At 55.1% G+C, this 17,324-nt stretch overlaps 1 protein-coding gene across 1 annotated transcript in view; it reads right to left on the reverse strand.

Moving 5' to 3' along the window:
- Positions 1–7,440: 7,440 nt before the first annotated feature.
- Positions 7,441–17,324, reverse strand: part of PML (PML nuclear body scaffold) — a 46,743-nt gene continuing 36,859 nt past the window's right edge. Inside the window, 3 exon segments of the mRNA XM_037047073.1 lie at positions 7,441–8,382; positions 8,384–9,128; positions 10,161–10,311. Coding sequence (XP_036902968.1) covers positions 8,361–8,382; positions 8,384–9,128; positions 10,161–10,311 — 918 coding nt within the window. The 3' untranslated portion in view covers positions 7,441–8,360.

Raw genomic sequence — 17,324 nt, forward strand, 5'->3', positions numbered from 1 at the left:
ACCTCAGAGTTTGTCCTGATTTAGGCAAGAAAGTGGTTTCGGTGAATGCACAGCAGGCAGACACACTGGCCAAGGGCTGCTCTAGGGACCAGACTCCCAGGCACTCCCCTCTCTGGGCCTGCAGGCAATCAGCTCCAGTAGCCCAAGGGCAGCTCGGAAGAAAGTTGCAGGTGTGAGCTGTCAGAAGAAACACAGAAGCCAAGGGATGGGCGTGCAGAAACCAGCCTGGTATGTCACTCATTCCACAAATAGTATCGGTAATTGAGCTTCCTCCTGTCGCCAGGGCTGCACTGGCAGGGGTGCAGCAGTGAACCGGGCAGAGGGTATGTCTGCCCTCAGAGAGCTCATAGGCTCCTGCACCTCCCAGCGTGGTCAGGTCTCCTGAGTGTGAACCTCGGCGCTCCTGGAAGGCTGGCGTCCCCAGGACAGGCTCCACCTGCCCCAACAGGTCACTGAAGGCCATGGCTGCAAAGACAGACTGCACCCACCTTAATGGACAGGGAGCTGTCCAGAGTCGCAGGGTGTCAGATCTGGGGCCCTGGAGGCCCTCTAGCCTTACTCCTACACTTTATTGGAGGGAACACTGAGGCTGAGAAGGAGGTCATAGAGCAGGCGGGAGGGTGGAACGCCCCCACTGTGCAGCTTCTCTGGGCCAAGACAGGCCAATCTCAGTGGGCATCACTGATCTTGCTGGTTGGAAGGCCCTTAAGACTCTCCAATGAGGCCTCTCTGACGGCTGTTACTAGATGGGCAGGTGGTCTAGTTCAAGTCTGTAGTAGCCCCCTGGGTTCCCCAGGAGACCAAGGCTGTGCCTCTGTTGGAGCAGCTCTAATAATAGCACGCCAGCCCCAGCAGGCGGCCCCCACAGAGACGGCGCCTGCAGCCAGGCAGCCAGTTGGGACAGACATTTGGAGGCAGTAGAGCCCTCCCTGAGGTGGCATGTTGCAGAGGTGCCTCTAACTGTGCATCTAGGCAAGGTCAGTTCTAACGACCACATCTTGGGGACAGCCAGGTACGATTCGGTGTAAGGGATCCTGGAGCAGGAGATCAAGGTCAGAGGGTTGTACTTGCCTTTCTGTGAGACTCTGGAAGTGTCTCTCTCCTTTCTTGGCCTCAGTTTCTCCTCCTGTGCTGTGGGGCTAAATGTTCCCCAACCCACCCACCTGCCTCGGCTGGCACAGACCTGTCCCATTTTTGCTCCTCCAGCCTGTCCCTACCTAATCCAAAATGAGGAAGGGTCCTTCATGCAGTGACCTCCCAGGAGGCACAACTCTCTGCAACATTTCAAGTGCCCCAGATAGGTTTTCCAGGAAAGCCAGTGTGGAAGGGCCAGGAAGGGTGAAGCCGAGCAGTGCCCGTGAGTGCCTCAGCCTCCTCTCCCTGAGCCCTTATCTCCAGACCCAGCTGGAAACTTGACGTATTTATTTGCTTCTCCCAGGACCTCCTCTGTCTGCTGGTGCTGAAAGAAAACGACCTTCCTGCAGATGGCTGTCTGGGAGCCGGTGGGGGCTGAGGGAGGGAGTGCTATAAATCCTCCCAGCCTGCAGGGTGACCTTATCTGAGTAGAGGAGACGGTCCAGGAGGCTTAAAGAGATGGGAACAGAGGTACTGGGAGAAGTAGCTGGGGACACAGTCACCCAGATCCTACAGGCACCGGAACCAGGAAAGAGAGGAGAGGGAGGGGGGGGATGGGAAGGGGGTGAGAGGAAAGGGGAAGGGGGCTTCAGCACAATGCTTTCTCCTCTAAGGGGTTGGATGTGGAGCTATTTTTTATTGAGCATTACCAATTTACAAAGCTTAGTGCTTTATGTCGAAGTATGCATTATCACCCCTGGTTTGCATGAGACCAGAAAGGCTAAGCAATTTATCCAAGGTCACACAGCAGAGCTGGCATTTGAACCAGGTGCCCTACAAAGGCCATATTCTAACTACCACATGGCATCCTTCCCCACCCCCAAGCAGACACCAGGTACCATGTGGGCACGTCCTCCTTGGTCGGTTGGATTTACTACAGGATTGGTTCACCATGGTGTCACCCAGGGGCTTTATGGCTGTAGAACTCCAGGTGAGTCAGCCCTTGGGTAAATTCTTCACTCTATCTGGGCAACAATTTTTATTTTTTAAGATTTTATTTATTTATTTTTAGAGAGAAGGGAAGAGAGGGAGAAAGAGATGGAGAGAAACATCAATGTGAGAGAGAAACATTGACTGGTTGCCTCTTGCACACCCCCAACCAGGGACCTGGCCTGCAACCCAGGCATATGCCCTGACCTGGAATCGAACCAGTGACCTTTCTGTTTGCAGGCCGCACTGAAGCCACTGAGCCACACCAGCCAGGGCAACATTTTAAGACAATCAAACGAGTGACACTGAATTTCCCAATAGAAATTCTATAACACTCGTTGGGCTGGCTAGCTTTGTAGAAAATATCTGTGCTCAGCTTTTGCAATCTGCTTGGTTATCAAGTTTGGGATATTTATATTTATAGACTGATTTTAGCATAATCCAGGCAGCTGGTCTTTAGAGAATTCCTCTGTGCTGAGTTTAAGGAAGTTCCTTGAACCAAGAACGAAGGAATTTTCCCCTCACTTGTCAGCAAATGCATTGTGTAAGGGTGAGTAGAGACTCCCCAACTCTGTTTTAGGTTTTTGAGATGTAGAATCAGTTAAGATTCTGGACCCTTCTCTCAATAGAGTCACCACAGACATCTCCTTCATTCAAGTCCAAAGGGTCTGGAGCTGACACCCGGACTCGGGACAAAGAAATAATGATGTCACGGCCCTCCTCCCTCAGCCAGCGCCAGGCTCTGCCGCCAGGCTCAGGCCAGGACCGAGGCCCCTCATGCCAGGGAAGCGTGTCTTAGCGACCTCTGCCTCTGTTCCCTCCCACCCCCCTACTGCCTGATCCCACCTTCTCCACTCCTGTGAGCGGAGCCCCATGGAGGAGTCAGCACCCCCAACACTTCTGACAGGCATTGTGACTGGGGCTAGGACTGTCCCCCAAACAATACACTGTTGACAGGGCTGGTATTATGCCACAGAGGGTAAAACCTGGTTCGAGAGGGCCCACTGACAATCTTAGATATTCCAGTGGTTTCTGACCCTCTGGAGGACCAGAGCACATGAATAGTTCATCCGTGTAGGAAAGAAGTCAAACGTTCTGTATTTGCAGGTGACATGATCTTGTAGGGAGAAAATGTTAAAGAATCTGTAGCCTATCTATGGTATTTAAATGTTATTGCAGGGAGCCTTGACTAGGAAAAAATGTCTTAAAAGGCTACTTGTGGAGGCAATAGTGTGTGTGTGTGGGGGGGAGGTTTGAGAAGCAGTCTAAAAGGAAAAAAAATTGGGAGCATGGGGCGGGGGGCGGGCAGGGTTGGGAATATAAGACAGAAACCTGTACGTGAACAAGAATTAAATAAAAATTATATTTAAAAAAATAAATAAAAGGAAAAAAAATTAAAATAAAGGTAAGTTTAAGTATGGGGACCAGAAGGATAGGTTGTGAGCTTTTGGGGGCCTGAATTTTGCATCCTATGAGACCAGCAGACCAGGTGGGCACAGGAACGAGAGAACAAAAACCTGGCTCCTGCAACACACAGCGATGCACCTGGCAGCATGGGCCCCAGGTGGCTGCGGCCTAGACCTGTGAGGTCCATCCCATCCTGTATTCATCTGTACCATGGGGAGGAGGATGCAACCACACAGGGTTGTGGGGACACTAAATGAGGTTACCTGTGCTAAATGAGAAAACACCTAGTGTCTAGTTTACCGTTATCTTTTAGTGGAGTTAGCTGGGAGCAGTAGTCACCTGCTTGCTCCAGCAGGGGTGTCCAACCTGTGGCCCACAGGCTGTGTGCGGCCCGACACAAAATCGTACACTTACTTAAAACCTTTTTTTTTTGCTCTTCAGTTTTCATTAGTGTTTGTGTATTTAATGTGTGGCCCAAGACATGTCTTCTTCCAGTGTGGCCCAGAGACCCAAAAGGCTGGACACCCCTGCTAGCGGCTGTCACACCTGGTTTTGCCCCTCCCCTCCAATGAGCTCAAGCAGAACCCCTGCTGGGCAGCTCTGGAGGGGGATGCTGGGGTGGGAGCACCGCCCTTGGGGTGCCATGTTGGGGGGTCTTCCTCAGAAATGCCTGCCCATCTGTCTGCAGTTTCATGGACTTTTCAGTTGCTAACAGGACAAATACCTGTGGCCCCCAAAGTGGCTCTAACTCCATTCCTAATTAAACTCCTAACTCCATTCCTAATCTTAATCATTAAATATGACCCTGAATTTGATAAAACCCCAAACCCTAACTTCAGGCCTCGCCCCTACTCCTAACCCTGCCCCATCCCAATTCTAACCAAGGCCCTCACCCTTGCTCTACCCCCCACCACAATCCTCATCCTAATTCCAACGGTAACTGAGAGTTTCCCAAAATTATGTCACTGACTATCAGTCACAAGCGTTTCTGTTGTATCTGTGCTCCTGAGCTTGTAGCTCCTTAATAGTTGTCTTCAGACCTTTAAAGAATCCCACTGTAAGGCCCTGGCTGGCGTAGCTCAGTGGACTGAGCACGGGCCTGCGAACCAGAGGATCGTGGTTCGATTCCCAGTCAGGGCACATGCCTGGGTTGCAGGCCAGTTCCCAGCAGGGGACACACGCATTGTGTGTCCTCAGCAGAGGCAACCATACATTGATATTTCTCTCCCTCTCTCCTTCCCTTCCCCTCTAAAAGATAAATAAATAAAAATATTTTAAAAAAAAAGAATCCCACTGTAGAGTCATTCTGAGCAACCATATCCCAGAAACAATGAACATTTAAAAAAATGTTTCTCTGTGCACTATCTACCTACTGTTATCTCTCACACCGCGGGAAGCATGCCCGGACTCTAAAGCCCACGCAGGACTAGCTCCCACCCAGGTGGAACAGCGAGCCCCTCCACAGCCAGGGCCGGTGGGGCTTCTGCGCCCTCTGCTGGAGGAGTCTGGGAGCAGCTCCAGTTCAGCTCCGCTTCCCTCTGGGCAGGGTCCACAGGGTACTCTCTCTGACTTGGCCTTTGTGGTCACTACCCGTGGGGTTCCCTTAATTGTGAGTGAACGAAGGTGAGAAGGGATCTCCTTGCTCTAGGTATAGGGGCTGGGCACATGGGGCGTAGGGTGGGGACAAGTCTGAAGTCAGAGAGGGAGACAGGAGCAGGGGAGGGCCAGCGCCTGCTGGGAGATTCAGAGTGCAGGGTAAATTCTGAGATACAGAGTGTTGTCTGAGTTGGGACTAGGAGCCAGAGTGAGTCTAGGGTAGAAATAAGAGTGCCAGTGAGGCAGGCCGGGGCTGGATGAGGGGAGGGTGCAAGGAGGGAGCCCAGCAGGGCTAGGTACCAGGTAGCAGCTAGGTGTTCTGCAGGTAGGAGAGCAAGGTTGGCTCCCTGGAGGCTAAAGCAACTTTTTAAGTGACCTTCCAGGGGTGTGACTGAGTCATTACGCCTCAGGAGGAGGCACGGGAGCAGGGCTGGGTGGGGCTGGGCCGGCGGTCACAGGAAGTCTGCTCTCCGCTCCAGGTCTGAGTGGCTGAAATGCCCCCTCTGGGTGTGCGGGGACACGGAGCCAGCTATTGTTCAACCACTCCGAAGGGGGGCCCCCCCGCTCTCCTTCCCGGCCCCCTCAGACCCGGACTCCCGCAGTTACCTGCTTCTGCCAGATCTTGTTCTTCACCCCCCTGAAGACAAGCGCATGGACTTTCTGCTGAGATCTAGTATCTGTTTATTTTCCTGTAACCTATAAAGCAATAGCACTCTCATCTTGGTTGTCTGTCAAATAAGATATTTGTGAGGTTCTTCACATATCAAAGAGCTGTTGGGTTGGCCAAAATGTTCATTTGATTTTTTCTGTAAAATGGCTGTCGTAGCACTCAGTTGTCTTTAACTTTGTGTGAAACAATTGTTGTGACAGCTGTCATTATCAGCCTGCATTTTTTTTTAAAAAACCAAAATTGGTTAACTTGTGTGTAGCCATTTTAATATTGAAGACTGAAGAAAATACACAACCTATTTGGCATATTATGCTTTATTATTTCGTGGAAGGTAAAAAACCAACGGAAACACAAAGACAGATCTGTGCAGAGCATGGAGAAGGTGCTGTGACTGATCGAGCGTGTCAGAGTGATTTGTGAGGTTTTGTGCTGAAGATGTCCTACTGGGTGGTGCTCCGTGGGTAGGTAGACAAGTGGAAGTGGATAGTGGTCAAATCAAGACATTAACGGACAAAAATCAATGTTACACCATGGAGGAGATAGCCAACATACTAAAATATCCAAATTGATGAAGTTGCTGGTGATAATGAAAAATGTGTCTTTTATTTTATGGAAAAAAACCATCCAGACTTCTTAACAAGCCCAGTATTTTCCCAGACATTTTGTCTCACTGGTTCATGCAACGTCCTATGAGGTAAAAATGGCCCTCATCCCCCTGACAGTCAGAGCCCGAGCCTGGTGTACCAGACCAGTCTCAGGCCCAGCACTCGTGGTTGGATGGTAATCCGGACAGAATGCAGAGATGAAGCACAAGTAACATATCTGGACTTGCTCTTAGAGACTGAAAACTCCAGGACTGGAATTTGGGCACCTGGGACAGGGCGATGGGGTTAGAGGTGGTGGCAGTGACCAAATCCCGTTAACTGGCTGCTTGCCCAGGCCAGGGAGAGCCACCCAGTCTGTGCCACAGGAATCCCTGCAGGTACTAGTGTGAATTTCAACTGCAACAAGACAGCAACACATAAGCCACACATTGCTAATATCCCGGGCCTCCCCTACCTGTCTGGGTAAGGGTTTCACCACCTGTGGCTTTGGGATGCAGACAGGGTACGAGATGACCCTGTGTTGCTCGGCCCAGCTGAGGCCCCAGTAGCCCTTCTCCGCATCAGCCTATTCCCACCAGGCTTCAGAGGCGGCACGTCCTTTAAGCTGGAACCCTGTTTTAAATGCACTCGAGTTCACCGTTAGAGCCGGCACTCCCACCATAGTAGCAAGATCCTATGTAATCCCGTAGAGGGTTTTCAGGGAGCCCACTGCATGGGGGCTGAGGTGGGGGCACACAGACTTCGCTCCCATGACAGGTGAGCCCAGGGAGGCTGGGGGTCTGGGCTGCATCCCAGTAGCAACGACCAAGGAGCAGGGATGGGAGGAAGCAGTGGTTCTGCTGGTCGGGGTGGGAGGGGGGGAGGTGGCTCTGGCCTGCCAGTGTCCTACTGCTGGCTGGGGTTCAAGAATGAAACCACCGTGTCCACTCCCTCACCGGCCTGTTGTCTGTTTTTTTTTTTTTTTAGATTTTATTTCTTTCTTAGAGAGAAGGGAGGGAGAAAGACAGGGAGAGAAACACCAATATGTGGTTGCCTCTTGTCTCCCCTCCCCCCACTGGTGACCTGGCCCACAACCCAGGCATGTGCCCTGACTGGGAATCAAACCCGCGACCCTTTGGTTCGCAGGCCAGCACTCAGTCCACTGAGCCACACCAGCCAGGACCTGTTGTCTACCCTTAAAACCCTGGAATGGCACAGTTGGATGGGACTCTGAGACCATCCCTGCCAACCAGCCATTCTATAGGTGGGGACAAGGGGGCTCAGGAAGGGGCCTTTTCCTAGGTCACCTCTGATGCGCAGGGCGGGGTGAGGCCAGGATCTGCTCTGCTGCTCCGCACTGCTTCCCCTTTGAGCAGCGACCTACAGGGCAGTGGTTCTGGAACTCGGCGGGCACCGGCATCACCCTGACAATCTGTTAAACTCAACAGCCTGCTGGGGCCCACCCGGACGAGTCAGATACTGGGTAGAGGCTATGGGGAAGACCACGGTGCGAGTCCCTGCGCTGCCCAGAGCACTGGGCAAGAGGACATCCCTTGACGGGGTAGAGGAGGGCAGTGCAGACACAGCGACGGGCCACGCAGAGAGGAGTCAGTGGCCTGAGGACCAAAGTGCAAAGCCTTGACTAAGGGGAGGTGTTTGTGTGGCCAGGAGGAAGGAAGCAAGTGTGGAGGGCAGTGGGGACAGGCCTGGCGCAGCAGGTTCTGTCCCTGCAGATGTGATGCCCTTCAGGGTTGCAAAGGGTCCAGAGGGAAATGAACAGAGAGCCAGCCTCCAGGTTGGCAGAGGCGGGAAGAACCCCAAGTCATGAGGGGCAGTTTGGTTCAAAAGGCACTTTGGGTAGCTGTGGGGCCTTAGAGAAGGAGAATTTGGTCCTAGAGAAGGAGAGCTATTCTAGACCAAATAAATGCCAGCTGAGTATTAGGGACCAGGATCTCGGAATGTTGTGATGGGCAGGCCTGCCTGAGGGACGCCATCCCTGTCTGGCCCCCCAGAGATGCCAAGTCAGTCATCCCCTCCTCTCAGCTCTGCTGGGAGGCCCCTGTGGCTAGCCAGAGGGCTAGCGACGCCCTCTGCCTGGGCCAAAGCTGGCTCCTCCAACAGGCCTCTGAAGTAGGTGCTCAGAGCTTGCAGGTTGAGAGCAGACTGGGCATGGGGCGATGAGGTGGACTTCAGGTACCGGCTGTACTTCTTCAAGCCCCCCTGTGGATCTTGGCGGTGTGTGGTCAGCAACTCAATGAAGCTCACGTTGCGGAGGGCCAGGAGGCGGGCCTCGGCCCGGGACAGGACAGCGGCCTGCACCAGGGGCTGCAGGGACCCGAAGCACTGCAGGCTGCTGAACAAGTAGACATGCTGGGCTAGCTGGGGGCCCGGGGAGACCTCGAGGAGGCGGCACAGGTCGCGCATGGCCAGCACGGCGGCCAGGGCGCTGTGTTCACTCATGTTTCTTGCCAGGTAGGTTTTGGCCAGACTCTTGAGTTTGAAGCTGCTGGCCTGGGGCACACGCTCCTGGATGAGAGGCAGGGTGGCCAGGAAGCCAGAGATGGTCTCCTGGAACTCCCACAGCCTGTTCATGTCCTCTAAGGCCCGGAAGAAGGTGGGGAGGCTGGGCCCCCACAGCTTATAGCAGGCCAGGATGGGGCGGTGCATGGAGCTCAGGAAGCGGAGGAAGTGCTGGAGCCCCACCTCCAGGGAGACCGCCTTGGAGTAGATGCTGAAGGCCTCGGGCTGGATGAGCACCCGGAACTTGCTCTCCTGGTTCACAGCTGCCAGCTGCCTAATCTCCTGGGCTAGGCAGGAGAGAAGGGTAGGGTAAGGCCCCAGGGTCACGGGCGGCACTGGGCAGGACTGGGTGATTTCCAGGGCTGCCAACCCACGAGCCAGAGACCCCACCTTGGGGCCTGTTGCCAGGAGCCAAACACTGGCCTCGAACATTTGCAACTACTCCGCCTTTCGCTCTGCTGGGGACAGGGGAGGAGGCCTGCGGCCCCCACACACCCCTTGCTCACTGGCTGGGAGTCCCGCTCCCCCCTTCCCTGCCGCCTGCCTCTGCGCTCACTCCACCCTTTAGAATCAGGTCCCTCCTGGAGCTCTTCTGTCGGCCTCACCCACCTACCCTTGAGACCCTTCACAGTTTCTACCTAGCCTTCCACTTCCTGCCCTTGGCCTCTAGTACCATCAATCACTTAGCTACAGCTAAGGCTCCCAGCCAGTTGGAGCCTGGGACAGACAGCACACATGCCCAGTCTACTATACTCAGAGTGTGGCCCAGAGCCTTCTGCGAGGTCTGCGAGTGACTTCCCTGTCCTGCAGGAACACCTGCTGCGTCTGGCTGGCTGGGCTGGCCCCCAGCCGTCTCTGGCACAAGGCAGGGCCAGGGAGACTCTGTTGCTCCCCCTGTGCAGCCCCTTGTGGATTGGGCCTTGTACTCAGAAACGTGCAGTCGCAGCCCAATGCCTGGCTGAGTTGCTGCTCTCACAGCAGTGACTTCCTGCCTGCTCTGGGTTTCTGTTCAGAGGCATCTTCCCAAGGCTCTCCATGTAAGAGCAGTGCCCATCAGAGGTGAACCCATAGGGGCTGTGGGCGCATGTTTTCAGGTGCTGGTCAAGGCAGCTGTCCTTATTCAACCAAGCGGTACACCTGGGAGCCCCAGGGAGATGCAGTTCTCTGCCCCTCTTCCTCTCCTCCTGCACCCCCCCAGGTGCGGTCACTGGCCAGAGGTCAGGGATTTCCTGGGCCTTGCAGATGGCTCTACCTGCCCTTATCTTGGGGTCTTAGACACCAAGCTAGAAAGGGGCAGGGATGGTCATCAGAGAACCCACTTTCACTGTCAATCTTGAGGTCAAAGAAAACCAGGGGTCTGTCTTCTGACCGGAGGTCTGGGAAGCTGTCATCCAGGGCCCTGAGGGAGCTGGGGCCCTCCAGCTGCAGGTCACTGGACTCGCTGCTGCTGTCGTCTGGCTCCCGGAAGGACTGCAACACAGAAAACCAGCCGGTCAGAGGCCGGAGGTCAAGCATGTGCTGGCACGTAGTCACGTGTGTGGGAACATGAGCAAGCTGGTATGGCCCGGGTGTCTGCAGGCCCATGCCCTTGGGAAGGAAGGGAAGGCGCATGTACAGGCCAGTGCACGTGCACGAGGGTGTGTGTACATGTGCACTTGTGCAGGCCTTGTTCCAGACAGTGCTCGGGCATTTGTGAGGAGGGGCAAGTGTGTGTGTGCATCTGGGTATGCAAGGGGAGGTGTGAATTTGTGAACTTGTGTTGCCACAAGTGTGCCACCTGCAAGCTCACACTTATGAGCGAGTGTGCACAGGGGTGAGTAGCGCTGGGTGTGGAGGCTTGGGGGAGGGGCAGCACCGTGGAGGGGAGGGCTGGAGTGCCTGCTTCTCACTTCATGTCTGAGCATCCTCAGAAGAAACACGGACTGGGACAGAAGGACAGAGTCTCAGCTAGAACCCCGTATGTTTCTCTGGAAGGGACCAGGAGCCCGGCTTTGGTTGACACCAAGGCCAGCCAAGGTCCCAGTGTCCTACACAGAGGGGAGGGGTGGACTGCACAGCCCCGAGGACACGCGCTGAGGCGGACACATAGAGCCCAGCACTAGAAGCAGTGGAGGGGCAGAGCTCGGAGCCTGGAGGCTGTCACGCAGCAACCAGAGCCGGCTGCTCCTGCCTGAGGCTCCTGCAGGCTGAGCACCAAGGCAAGGACGATCTGAAAGGCCTCCGCTGGGGGGGAGGGGCCCAGCTCCCAAGGGGCCGGGGCTACAGAGGCAGATGCAGCCTCTCATGATAGAGTCAGCTGCCAAACCCAGATGTCACCTTTGGTGGCCTGCTCAGAACCTCCTGTGCATGACACTGTGAGTATTAGCCAGAGACCAGGAAGGAGGGAGGGACATGGCCTGAGTCCCAGGGCTGGCTGGGACACCACTGGGACCCAGCCCAGAGCAGCCCCGTCTTTCCTCCTAGGGACTGCCTCTGGCTGTGTGATGGAGTTGGTCTCACCTGTCCCTGGACTGGGAGATAAAAAGCACATTTTCCTAGGTGTATATTTTTCTATTCTCCAGGTGAAACATTTAATGAACACAACTTCAGCCCACAGTTAAGTCATTACTAAGCACAGATAAAATGTGCTGGATTTTCCTAGGAGTAGCTGAATTTTACATTGTTTGCATTTCAAAGCCCCACCTCAGGCTCACCAAGGTCCTCCCAGTCATTGATAGAAACATTCACTAGAACTCCATCTAGAGCTGGTTTTACTCAGAGAGGCCCGTGGGCTCCAGGACTTTAGATGGACGGCCCTAATAAGAGACTTTCTCAAATGCCTTGCGTATCAGTACCCTTGAACTGGCCATGCATCCGAGGCTGTTTGCATAATGGGCCCTGACTCTGTCCTGCTGTCCTGGCCTCCTTCCCTCCCTTGAAAGGAGTCATCTAGAGCATCTTCCTTGAAGTTGACAGCTGGTGCCCAGAGACTCCAGAGACTCCATCTTCCGCCGTGGGAGAGCCCAGGGCCTCTCTCTGCAGCCTTCCAGAGCTTGTTCCATTCACAAGGCAGTGATGCTCTCACACTCGGTCTGGTGGAGAGCTGGCTCCCCTCGCCACGTGCTTGCCTGGGCCTCGGCTCTCTCTCACCAACAGCCCACGAGTCATTCCAGTGACTGACTCCTCTCTGCCACCCACTGACATGGCACACTGGGCTTTCCAGTCTTCCGTCTTCTTTCTGCTCCCAGCCCAAGTGCAAGAGCCCTTGCAGCAGCCCTGGGGGCGTCCACCTGTCTCCTTCCTTCTGCGTTCTGCAGGCCTTCGAGCCAGAATCTTCTTTTAGGATGATCTTTCCCACATCACCTCCCTGGAGAGCAGCACAACTGCATCTTCGGGGCCAGCCCTCCATCCTTGTGCCGGGGTCATTTGTGACGGCCACCAGAACTTAGAGCTTCCCATTGTCCCGGGTCATTTTCTCTTACAGTCATGGAAATGTCCTCTGCCCCGTACTCACGGAAGACTGTGGAGGCTCCCTTCATGCAAGGGCACCACTGCCTTCCCGCTGAGGTTCCCAGTGGAGGGAAGCCACATGTCCCAGCCCCGATTCCTCATCCTCCCATGCTCCTCTTACCCCTGGGGACTTCCACAAAGTACGGCTTCACTGTGGGGCTGGTCTCACGGGGACGTTCTCCACGGGAATCCAGCCACCTGTAACTCAATTTCCTCACCCTGAAAAGTACTGGCACATTGAAAGAAAAAAAAAGAAGAAGAAGAGAGAGAAAAGAAAAAAGACTTTTCTAAAGATTTCATGTTAAGAAAAGGTTAACAGAAGGGCAACCAGCACCCAGAGGGTCTGGAGCAAAACCTCTCTCGGCCCCTGCTCACCCAGGAAAACCCTCCTGTCCCGCCTGCCCCTCCACATCTCAGCTTACTCCACGGTCTGGGTCCCCCAGGGGGTAGGGGAGCAGAGAGAGGGACGGTGCAAGAAACCACAACCCAAGAAGCCAGGGAAGGGCCTTTCCTTAAAAAAGCCCGAGGCCTGCCTGGCTGGGAAGGGGGTGGGGGCAGGCGTGAGGTGGGGACAGATGGGAAGTCCCTGTGTGAGGACTGGAGAGCGGGCATCAGGGGTGCATTCCGAGGACCTGGGAGAGCAGAAGGCGAAAGAGGAAGTGAAGAAGTGCTGCTGAGTTATGAGTTGGATCCCTTTGAAAGGTGCAAGTAACTCCTGGAATGTATTGTTTTAAATTATACTTGGCTAGTGGACTGTGTTTCTCAAACTGAGCCGTGAGGGGATCCAGGACCTTTTCCAGGACACACAGCAGTCTGGCTCGCGGGCTGCTTCACCGGTTTTCATCACAGGTCAGCCGCATCCCAGCTCAGCCCAGCAGGCCTACCGGCTATGCCGAAGGTCTAGGTGGCGCATCTAGGAAGACCCAGCTCTCTCCTTCCCCTCTGGGCGATATCCCAGGAGGTACGTGTTGCCTCCATCCAAGGCTAATGCACAGGCCCGAGCACCACACCTCTGACACGCACGTGCCACCGAGTCCCCCAGTTCTTTCAGGGTTCTCTCCTTTGGCTCAGCATGAGGAGCTTGAAGAAGTCGAGATGCCCAGCCCCCACCCCAGACCAACCCAGTTAGGGTCTCTGTGGGTGGGACCTCGGAATCTGCTGCTGATAAAACCCCAAATGACCGCTGTCAGGCAGGGTTGAGACAGACTGTCCTAATACTGAGTTAGTCCGTGTTCGGTCATCGGCGGGTCAGAGAGGAGCCCCAAACCCTTGATATTCAGCATCCAGTCACCAGAGGGTCTGTACCTAGTGCCTGACATTATTGCTTACCAAGAGTCCCCAGCTCCTGGGGGACTTTCTCAGCGTCCAAACTTCGGCAACAGCTGGGATCAGTTGGGTCAGATACACACGTGGCTGGTTTTTGCAGACACAAAACCCCAGTGCTTGCTAGGTCTGGAAAGCCCCAGGGATATCTCACCTGCACCTGTGACCAGGCCTGACCTGTATCTGTGCACCTGTGGCCCCACTGCCCCTCTGCAGGCTGCCGCCACCCTCGGGAGACCCAGCTCCTGTCTTCCCAGCAAGGCACCTTTTTGTCCGACGCACTCACCAGAATCACTGCCCCTCCCCTGGATTGGCTGCTCCCCACAGGCCTCCCTTCCACTCGTCACCACCCCCACTCTGTCACACCCCCTTGCTAGGCCCCCTTTGCTTCCACTTGACCTTCCTGCTGCCAGGCCCTGAGGCCATCATCTGCTGAAAGAGTGGTGAGAACACCTAGTTTTTTCTGCCTTGGGTCCTAACACATGGCCCACAGCAGATGCACTGCTGACCACAGGTGTCCACTGCCAGGTCGGAGTCTCGCCTCTCCACTCAGGCACTGCCTCATCCGGCTGGGGCCGAGGTCCCGTGCAGAGTGACCCTCAGGCTTACAGAGTCTCTTCCTGGTCCAGCAGGTCTGTATCAGAGACCCCAGAGTGTCTACTTTCCAGCAACTGGCACACCTGCAGCCCCAGCAGGAGGCGGGGGTGCTGCGTGTGCTGGTGCCCTCGAAAACACAGCATGGTGTTCTCCAGTTGTGACCCGGAGGTCCGAGAAAGGCCCCAGAGAGGGGAGGGCATGGCGATGCAGGGGGCTGGAGCACCAGGGAATGTCACCGGCCCCCTCCCTCCAAGCTGCTTTGAATACTCCAGGAGCACCAGGGGGACTTGTTTGCTTTTAAATTTTTCTCAGAAAGTTTGAGAGTCTTATAATCGTTAATTTAAAAACGGTTGGTCTGGCCCTGGCTGGTGCTCAGTGGATTGAGCGTGGGCCTGCGAACCACAGGATCGCGGTTCGATTCCCAGTCAGGGCACATGCCTGGGTTGCAGGCCAGTTCCCAGCAGGGGACTCAGGAGAAGCAACTATACATTGATGTTTCTCTCCTTCCTCTCTAAAGATAAATAAAATATTTAAAAAAAAGGTGGGTCTGAAGAATACCCACACAAAAGCAGTTGTCCTCTAGCTCTCTCCTGCAGACCTGGTCCCAAACATGAGCAGCCATTTCTAAATGTTTAACTCTTCATGACCTTCTCGCTCGTTCCTTGGTTAACCACAGCCACCACCTAGCTCTTTGCTGACAGCTGAGCATTAGACCGACACTCTCGCCAACCACCCACACACAGCTGTCTGTTCCTGTGCTCGGCTCTCAGGAAGTCTGATGTGACCAGTGGTGTCCAGTCCTCTACCTCCACTGGGCTCAACTTTCATTTTATCAAGGTTATGAGACAGAAACAGGTGCCCAGATTTCAGAGGAACTCAGAACATGGATAGAAAGGGGTGTGTGTCCTGGGTGGCTCCGAGGTGTCAGCTTGTGTATCTGCACAGATGATGCAATTCACCCGACAGAGCGAGAGCTGAGTCTGAGGTCTCTACGGGGCATCGGACTGCAGCTGTGGGAGGGTAGCTGGACTGTAAGTGGAGACACAGGCCTGGATGAGACCATGGGAGAGTAAAGGCAGGAGGAGCTGGGTGGGAGAACGTGGAGGTCCTGGTAAGTGTCGAGTGGGCCAGTTTAGAAGTGGACAGTTGTAGCGAGGTGAGGGCCCCAGGCTGGCCTTGTGGTGAAGGCCCTTGAGAGGTCAAGGATAAGAGAGGACAGGGTGGTGGATGCTTTATTGTCCCAGGGAGAAGGGAGAGGAACCTTAGGAGGCAGGCACCAGAGTCGTCCCTAGGTGGGGAAAGTGGGAGGACGTCTGATATGAGCTGGGGAAAGCGGAGTTCACCTCAAAGGCACAGGAAGTCTTACCAGATGGTGGGACTGAACCTGCCCATCTGGTGGGCACAGAGGGTTTGGACCCCACCTCCTGCCTCTGACACTCACAGATTGTGGGGGGAACAGGACATAGTAACCCCACAGGAGAACCGAATTTCAGTGTAGGGAGGTGATAAAAGCCACCTGCAGGAAAGAGCTAAGTCCAGCAGGGAATCTGTTGGTCGTGGAGGAAGGGTTTACAAGTGTGGTCTTTCAATAAACATTTATTGAGCAGCCATTCACGCCAGGTCCTGGGACTGACACAGTCCCTGCCCTCATGGTCTTAGGTCCTGGCTGAGGCCCAGTGGAAAAGCACGGGGTAGAGGGGTGGGGCTGCGGGAGGTGCACAGGGCAGGAGAAGCTTCCTTTCCTTGAGCAGAGGCCCAGGTATGTGAGGAGTGGTGGCCTGAACCTGCCGTGTCCTCTTGGCTGAAGAGGATTGGAGTCTCCCTGCCCACAGTCAATGCAGTCATTCCTTCCTTGGTTTACTCCTTGACCAAGAGATATGAATACCTACTGTGTGTAGGGTCTTCAGGTGTGTGGGCTGGGCTGGGCAGCAGGAGGGAGAGGGGACGGTGGAAGCAGGACATGAGTGTTGACCACAAGATACAAGATGGCCAGCACCTGCACAGGGAGGCACTCGGGCTCTCAGAGGCTTGTCTGAGGGAGGTCCAGGCTGGTGGAGAGCTTTTCTGGGGAGGGGAGAGGTGGAGATGCATTTTGAGGTGCTTCTAGTGTGACCTGGATTTGGGGACTTTCCACAGGGGTCCTGTCAGACTCCTGGGGGGAGACTCCTGCCCCAAGAGTCTGGGATGACTGGCCTTCCGCCCTCCCCAGCCTGAGAGAGGTATTAAGCTGGGGAGGCACAGAGGGGAGAGGAAAAGCAAATTTTCTGAGCCACTGAGCTACAGAGAAGGGCCCCCGGAGGAAGTGGCCTAGAGACCGCCCTGCCCTTCTCGCCAGTCGGGGTTGGCTGATGACTCTTGGGTAGCAAGCGAGACGCTCCTGGGGGTTGGCAGGATGGTTGGGAGGCTCTGTGATGGTACGGGTGGTGGCCCGGACTATGGGAGAAGGACAAGTCCATGTGGGAGCACAATACACTCTGCATGGCAAGTGGAAGATGTGGTGGAGGTGGGTGGCTCTTTGGGTTCTCCGAGATGGGCAGCTGGTCCCACGGTGGATGGCAGCACGTTCCTGGTGTGCAGCTGGCTGGCTGGGAGCCTTGGCATCGAGAATGGCAGCTCGCTTGGCGGGATTGTGGGGAGTCCAATTTAGGCGGCAGCGTGTGCCTCGGGGTAGACGGAAGGCCCGGCAGGTGCGGGGTGCTCTCAGCAGGGGCTGGGCTGGCAGGGAGTGTGGTGCCGTGGTCTCCATAGGCTCCGTGCACTTTCCAATACAGAACCTCAGACTGAGGGCTGGAAGCAACTCTGGGGCCACCCAGTCCAACCTTTCACTCTGTTCAGATCCCCTTTGCCTCTGGAGAGGTGACTGCCCAGCTGCCATTAACAAACCTCAGGGACAGAAGGGTCATAACCCACAAGCCGCTGTTCCATCAGAGCAGTTCTTTCTTACCAAGAGTGAACCTTGCTTGTGTGGGCCCCTTGGGGTGCTGCCCCGTGCCCTCGCACCCTGCACTGGCCCTCACTGGTGTCTGCCTCCCTTTCTGAGGACTTAAGAGGACAGAAATGCTTAAGGAAACTCC

The sequence above is a fragment of the Sturnira hondurensis genome, unplaced genomic scaffold (genome assembly GCF_014824575.4).
Source record: "Sturnira hondurensis isolate 20B ecotype Veracruz unplaced genomic scaffold, ASM1482457v3 Scaffold0005329, whole genome shotgun sequence".
In the NCBI taxonomy this organism is placed as follows: Eukaryota; Metazoa; Chordata; class Mammalia; order Chiroptera; family Phyllostomidae; genus Sturnira; species Sturnira hondurensis.